At 36.3% G+C, this 7,737-nt stretch overlaps 1 protein-coding gene across 2 annotated transcripts in view; it reads right to left on the bottom strand.

Moving 5' to 3' along the window:
• Nucleotides 1–7,737, bottom strand: part of LOC107673935 (sodium/potassium/calcium exchanger 3-like) — an 85,819-nt gene that overhangs the window by 9,161 nt on the left and 68,921 nt on the right. For both annotated transcript variants that reach the window (XM_016467768.1, XM_016467769.1), the window contains 4 exons: nucleotides 4,624–4,698; nucleotides 4,146–4,230; nucleotides 3,938–4,041; nucleotides 382–456 (listed from right to left, as the gene is read on the bottom strand). In XM_016467768.1, coding sequence (XP_016323254.1) covers nucleotides 382–456; nucleotides 3,938–4,041; nucleotides 4,146–4,230; nucleotides 4,624–4,698 — 339 coding nt within the window. The remainder of the gene's footprint in view (nucleotides 1–381; nucleotides 457–3,937; nucleotides 4,042–4,145; nucleotides 4,231–4,623; nucleotides 4,699–7,737) is intronic.

Below are 7,737 nucleotides of genomic sequence, written 5' to 3'. Positions count from 1 at the left end.
CACACACAGACACACACAGACAAAAAAAAAAAAAACCTGGCTATCATAAGTGAAAGTAATTGGAAAAGAAATATCACCCCTTCCAAAAAAGTACAAAAACTGTAAAAGTATAAACTTTTACAATACAGTTTGTTCTTTCAGTGAATCCAACTTTTAATAAGGTGCTGTGAGTAACATTTCAGTTACTTTGTGTCCTGTGTACTATTAATTGGTTTTTGTTGTTCCTCTGCGCTGGTAACACATGCAGAGTGTGGGCAAATAAGAGGCCTGTGCTGCAGGCCACGCGCCCCACGGGAGAGACACTTGCTTCTCCTTTCCTGCTGCGCGAGGAGGCCCATAGGCATCATGGGAGCACGAAAAGCCACTTGGAGTTCTACTCACCACGATCAGAGCAGTCACTGAGATAGTGTAGTACATGGAGTCTCTCATTAACGTCCAACACGAGAGCTGAACTGCCTGCATCGACAAGGGAGAGAGGATGGACGAGAGAGAGAGAGAGACAAGTAATGAAGAGACAGTTTACACATACACACTAAAAACACACACACTAAGACTCAAAGGGAGTGTGTCAATGGAACTGAGCAAGTGTCAAAGCAGTAAAACTCTTTAATTTAATTGATTTACTTTCACCAGTCATCTTGAACAAGGTTTTTTTTTTTGTGGTGACAAAAATCATAAAAGAAACTACACTGTAAAAAAAAAAGAATAATAAAAAAGTAAAAATAACACAAACACACACACGCACAAACACCAAGTATTGACATTCCTAAAATTCCCTGTTTGACAGCTATCATTTGATGGATTTTAATTGAAACTAGATTGAAAAGTTTGTAGACAAACTTTAAGTTGGCTTGAAAAAGCCTAGCTAGAAAGTTTGAAAAAAGTTTTAAAAGCTTGAAGTAGTTTGAAAGTTAAAATAGTTTTAAAGATTAAAGTTTGAATGTTTTCGAGGCAATACAGTCTATCAGAAAAACAGATAGGTATACAACATATTGCTAGGGTACCTGGGGTGGTTGCTAGGCTGTTTCTAGCGTGACTAACATGTTTTTAGCATGAGTAGCATGATTAGCAAGTTACTAGCATGTTTCTAACATGATTAGCACGTTACTAGCGTGGTGTTAGCCTTTTTTAACACGATTAGCAAGTTACTAGCATGTTTCTAGTATGATTAGCATGTTACTAGCATGTTGTTAACATTATTAGCAAGTTACTAGCATTTGGTTAGCATGTTCGTAGCATGATTAGCAAGTTACTAGCATGTTGTTAGCATGTTTCTATGCTAATCCAGCTAAAACCAGTTGATTCAGTAAAAAAACAAACAAAAAAAAAACAGCTAAGACCAGCCTGGCCTGCTAAAAAAGTGGCCAAAACCACTTTAAAACCAGCTTGGGAGACCAGCCAAAGCAGTCAATCAGCTTAGGCTGGTTTTAGCTGGGGTTTTTTTCAGTAGGGAGTTGTTAAGCTCTGCTATAGCAATAGACAGCTTAAATACACCATAAGTCTTATTGTATAAAAGTTTTCAATGAAAGTCTATGGGATTTTAGGTGGTTTTGATAGTCTGGTTTACGAAAACCATAAGCCGGATCAGTTAGAAAAGATATAGCAACCCAAGTCAGACCAGTCTGAAGGTCTGACCCAAGTTTTGTGGCTGTAGCTTTAAAAGTCTAGCAGGAGATACATTTTAAAATTTGGAAGAAGGTTTAAATAGGATTTCAGTAAGTTGGCTTTTTCAAGCAAACTTAACTTTGTTTCTTCTTAGGTTTATTATTATCATTGTATCAGTACATTTGTCACACTTTGTTTGCGGGAGAAATGAGGAGACGTGGAGATTTCACAAAACGAGAGTCTTTAATAATCCAGCTGGGAGACACAGAGCACCAGGAAGACGTACAAGACCCAACAAGGAAACATGAGGCAGAATTTATATATTTAGATAATTTATAAAAATATAATTTAAAAACTAAAATGTTGCTACCATATTTTAGGCTAAAGTTCTGGCAACCACAGCTGCTGGTTATTTACTGTAAATTTCACTGTAAATTACTGTAAAAGAATTAAGCGTAGAGCAAGTTTTATGATAACTCATAAAGGATGTCATCTACCTTCATATTACAGGGCCCTGATTATAAATGGGACACACATAAAGGTGCCATGATTTTGAAAAAAGAAATTACAGAAAAAAACCTGCATCTTTAATAATGACATTGCATGATAATTGTACAGTATATTAAGGAGTTTAGTTCAAAAAGTCTGTATTCCGCACAATAAAACTGCATGCTTCTTTCATTCATGGACTCAGCTGGAAACCCTGGTATTAAAGCATTTTAAAATGTGCTTGTCATACCTCTTATATAATGTGTAATCTGTAACTATTACCAGATTTTTTCTTTTTAAAAAGTTGGTCTTGGCTTGCAAACTTTAGAATGCTGAATTAAAGTGTATGAATTGGAAGTGAGTAAAGGAAATGAATGAAGTAGGAACCATATATGAACGTGACATCCTGTACCGAATCCAACTGATTGAACTGTGTGAAATAATCCATATTAAATGTGTGTCATGTTGTGTAGAGCGATCCTTCCATAAAAAGCACTGATCTACGTCAGAGCACCAGAAGTAATGCACCATCACAGCTTAACTTACACCACAGGTGACACTCTTGGCTTTGTGTTTCCATGGCAACCAGAAGCTCCATTGTTGCAGATGTGTTTTTCTCCCTTGACACTGAATGACTCCATGCATAAGTGTGCGAGTGTCTTATGGCCCTGTGCCATTTTTTGGAATGATTTACTGACATCACTAATAAAAAATGCTAATTTGTTAGAAAAAAATTTGCCCAAACACAAAACCACTCTGTATCATGTATGTCTGTGCATAAATATAAATAAAAATGAGTGTGCATGTGTGTATAAAAACACATTTCTTTAACATGTATAATACAAAATAAAACAAATTAAATACTACTTTTAAAATAAATAAATAATAAAAGTGTAATCATACATAAAAATCATACATTTTCAAACACACATTCCACATAAGCAATAAGATTATTTATCAATTGGACACCACAATGTTCAAATTAAAATTAATTTTAAATCCAAAATAAATTTCCTGTCAATATATACAGTAGTTTGTATTTAGTTTTCCCCAATGTATAATGGAAAAGGGCATAAGAAGTAAAACAGTTGTGTGGATGTATATATGTGTGTGACGTAAGACTTTTCTGAGGTCTATCAGACTACCCACAATGCCTCTATTCCACTGCCAGATGGTGACTGGAGAAAGACTGGGAGAGGAAAAAACTGTTATGCAGTTTCCAATGTTTGTGCAAAGAATAACCTCATATCCTCTTTTCTTTAACATAGTAGGGGTCTCAGGAGGTTAAACCGAAGGAGCATGAATGACTGAATCAAGTGGAAAGCAAAGGATGGAAAACAAAAAAAAAAGCAGTTCCACAGCTAACATGGCTGACCTCATCAGCTACTCTCAGTGACCCCTGAAAACAGCCTGCTCACTTCTTACTGTCATTCTGCACTAAGTAATGACTTTTTTAGGGCAGATGTTTAGGAGGGGATGCACAGGTCACCTCATTCATCTCTAAGATGCCCTCTCACAGATGTCGAGAATTCATGATGCTTGCTCAGAAAATAATGTCTTACTGTTGCAATGCACAGACTGTAGTAAACAGTGTTGATTTAAACAGTGTTGGGGTAGATACAGTACTTGGAATATAACTATAGCATTATATAATGCATTCTTCCACTATGGGTTAAAAAGATACATTTACACTAAAGAAAACTAAAACACTGATGGAATTGTTTGTTAGAATTCCCCATCGCTACATTTAAGAAAGCTATAACGTAGCTTTTCATTTAAAATGGTTTGAAACATTACCTAAAACAGCTTTTGGGTATGTGTTCATGTGCAAAGTAATGAGTACCTGTGCAGTAAAGATCCCACACACACCGATGATGCAGAGGATATTGAAGACAGCAGAACCCACGATTGTGCCCACTCCCAGATCCCCTTTGGTGATAAATACACCTGCACGAAGAAGACAGGGTGGCTTACAAAGGGCACGTGAAAGTCCATGTTCAAATGTGAGGGGTATTGTTTTCCAAAGGCAGGCTGTGTTCAGAGATGTTTACCTATGACTGAGGTGAAGAGTTCAGGAGCGGAACTTCCTGCTGCCATGAACGTGGCTCCTGCTACATCTTCACTGAGATGGAGGCGCTACAATACATTTACACAAAGACAGAGAGAGAGACATGAAAGATGAAGTGAAAAATATGCACCAAACAGAAAACAGGCAAAAATAGTGACTAATCTGAAGTTTCCTGAACACTTCTCCCATCTGCTATTGGAAAATAGAAATAGAAAACAGAAATATTTAATTTAAATATTTTAACATAAAAATATATTTAAAATATTATAAAAAACTGTTTTAAAATAGCTTAGACTGGGACGAAATATGAATATTTAATGAATATATTTTCATATGACAACTATAATTAATTTTTATGAATTAGAAAATATTAAATAAATTATTACATATTTCACCTTCAAACATGCTTTAAATGATTTAGCAACTGTAGAACATTAGCTAGGACATGATGAAGGTCTTACCTCACAGATCTTCTCCAGAGAGGGAACAAAGTAGTCATCACACACCAGTGCCAGTGCGTAAAACATATACATGGCCTTTAGAGAGACAGAGAGAGAGAGAGAGAGAGATAGACAAAATTAAAATTCCCACTTCAAGCTCATACCTTCCTTTTGAAGCTCCAGGACTCAAAAATGAAAATTCTGTCATCATTTACCAACCCTCAAGTCATTCTAAACCGGTATGAGTTTATTTCTTCTGTTGAACTAACATGAAAAAATACTATGGAAGTAAATATGGACTAGCAACTGTTTGGTTACCAACATCCTTTTACTGACCCGACCCGACAAGGAAACATGAGGCAGACTACACATTTATACTAAACTTAACGAGGGACAGACAGGTGCGGGGAATCAACTAATAACGAGACAACGAGAACAGGAACATGACCAAATAAGGGAACACAGAAACAGGGGCAAAACAGGTCCATAATCCTGACAACATTAGGGTTTTATGTTACACATTATGTTGTTAAATTAATGTTTATTGCATACTTTTAGTGTCAAGTGTGTTACCATGATGGCGTTTTGTATGGGTGTATGACACTGTGCATCTTTCACATATTAGTCACCAGTTTTGGGGGTAACGCATTACAAGTAACGCGAGTTACGTAATCAAGGACTCAAAAATGAAAATTCTGTCATCATTTACCAACCCTCAAGTCATTCTAAACCGGTATGAGTTTATTTCTTCTGTTGAACTAACATGAAAAAATACTATGGAAGTAAATATGGACTAGCAACTGTTTGGTTACCAACATTCTTCAAAATATCTTCTTTTGTGTTCAGCAGCAGAAGAAGATTTTCAACTTAAAAGTATGAAAATGATGACAGTTATCCCTTTAAATTATGATCTGTTCCTCACACTCAAATACCCAGCAAATCATGAACAATTGGAAAAGTCATGGAGTCCAAATTGTTGAGAACCACTGCATTATATAGAAAAGAGCAGCCAGGATATTCTATTCAAAACTTCACCTTTAAAATGAAACATGAGGGTGAGAAAATCATGACAGAATTTTCATTTTCTTCCTTTAAAGTCAAAGTGGTCCACTGTGGAAATACCACCTTAAATTAGATCGCGACATCTGATGAAGCCTCTGTAACTTCGCATTACATAAGAAGTAAAAAAAAAAGTGCAATTCTTGTGAGCGGGCACATTTGAGTACATGAGTGTCAACATCATTACATTCTCAGTGCAATCTGCCCTCCAGTGGGATGGCCGTCTACTGGGACTATTCAGACCTTTGAAGTGTCCCGATGACAGAAAGGCACCGATGGAAGCTGGTGCCCTTTACAGAGTGAGGGGTGTTGAGGGCCAGGGGGTTCAAAGTTTATTTGTTTCATAATCAATAGGGATGAAATTGATGTTTTTTTTTTTTGCACAGTCTGACATGTTTTACATAAAAGAGCTGCGTGTGGAGATTAGTTGCTCCAACATCTGCTGTGGTCAGATGGGTGTGAATCGCAGATGTCATGGTCCCTCGACATGCAACACACATATATGCATTTGAACTTATGCATGTACATATAAACATACTAAACAAAAGCACATAAACACTGCTATCAACACTTATCAAATAACTAATTTAAATAAAATGAAATAATATATTTAAAATATATTAAATATCGTCACTTAAATATAACATTTGAAAAATATTATACAATTAAAATGATGTTAATTGAGCATGGATTCACATAGAACTCGCATATAAATACACATGGATGCAAGCACACACACCGTCCTTTTAAAGCAAGCTCACAATCACTCCTGGGGCCCGTTTGCCAACTGTTTCCCGCCAAGACTTTGCAAATCAATGTATCTAATTCAGCCGGCACGCTGCCATGCTTGCACTGTGTGCCCATTATGCAATCTCTGCCCTCTCCACTCTCTTTCCCTACCCTTCCTTTTATTCTTGACCTTCTGACAAGGCAGAGCTGGGCTACTGAAGCCCCTAAAGATAAATAAAACATGTAAACAACTGGAGGGAGTCTTAGAGGGTTTTCGCTGTGGCTTTTACCATCCGCTCACTCTCTGCTTACATGGGCAACTACCTAAACAACGCACAACAATGGCAGCGTCAAACCAACCCTGCAGGGGATTTCAGCAGGAACACACAGTACCTGCTTCACATGGCATGCTTCACTTAAAAGTGTGCTCAGACGTGGCCTATGGGGGCAGGAAAGCCTGATGCATGATGAATTGTCTCTCTGTGATAGCTTACGATGATGGGGGTGGAATAGAGCAACTCTAGATTTTATTTTATTAAATCCAACTGCGATGGATTTATTAAGAGAGCATTAATGTAATAAATTATGCTCCAGGTTCAATATAAATTAAGTTCTATTAACATCCACTGTGCATGATGTCAGTTACCAAATAAAACAGTTTTCTTATCTCTCAGTTTCTTTAAAAACAACAACAAAAACACAGCTAATTTGTAAGTGACATCATAATTTCTGTAGGAATATGAATAAATATGTGTACGTGTTTTTTTTGTTTTTTTTTTTGGCCGTAGAGTAGAGTAGTTTCAATGAATCATGCTTCAATGAAAAATGACTCTATCGAATCAAGACTCAAAAAGGCTCTGGACAGCCACCCAGCTTACACTGCTTCCAACTTCTAGTGTTATTTCACTTTGGCTCCATTTTAAACCTCCAGAGAACACTTAAATTAATCCATGAAAGAAAAGAAACTAGAGGAAATACTGTTGGCAGAGGGAACTCTATTGTGTATTTTTGTAAACAAATGTTTGTGTCATCAGGCATAGACTGCCAGAGACTATAAAACCCCAATCTCGCTCTCTATATGCACCATCACTGTAGTAAACAGTATTTCAGGTAAGAACTAATGCATAAATAAAATAAAATAATAAAACGTCTTCAGATGTGTATGAGCTTCATCATGTTCTAGATCATACATAAAGTTAAATGAACATGACAACTTTGATGCCATTTATGGAAAAGTAGCTGGAAATTTTAAAGGAAAGAAGTGAATAAATGAATGTGCTTTCTGCATAAATAATATATATATATATATATATATATATATATATATATACAATATGTAATGTATAC

Source organism: Sinocyclocheilus anshuiensis, unplaced genomic scaffold (assembly GCF_001515605.1).
Source record: "Sinocyclocheilus anshuiensis isolate Anshui unplaced genomic scaffold, SAMN03320099.WGS_v1.1 scaffold292, whole genome shotgun sequence".
Taxonomy (NCBI): domain Eukaryota; kingdom Metazoa; phylum Chordata; class Actinopteri; order Cypriniformes; family Cyprinidae; genus Sinocyclocheilus; species Sinocyclocheilus anshuiensis.
This window is presented reverse-complemented; position numbering and strand designations above follow the sequence as displayed.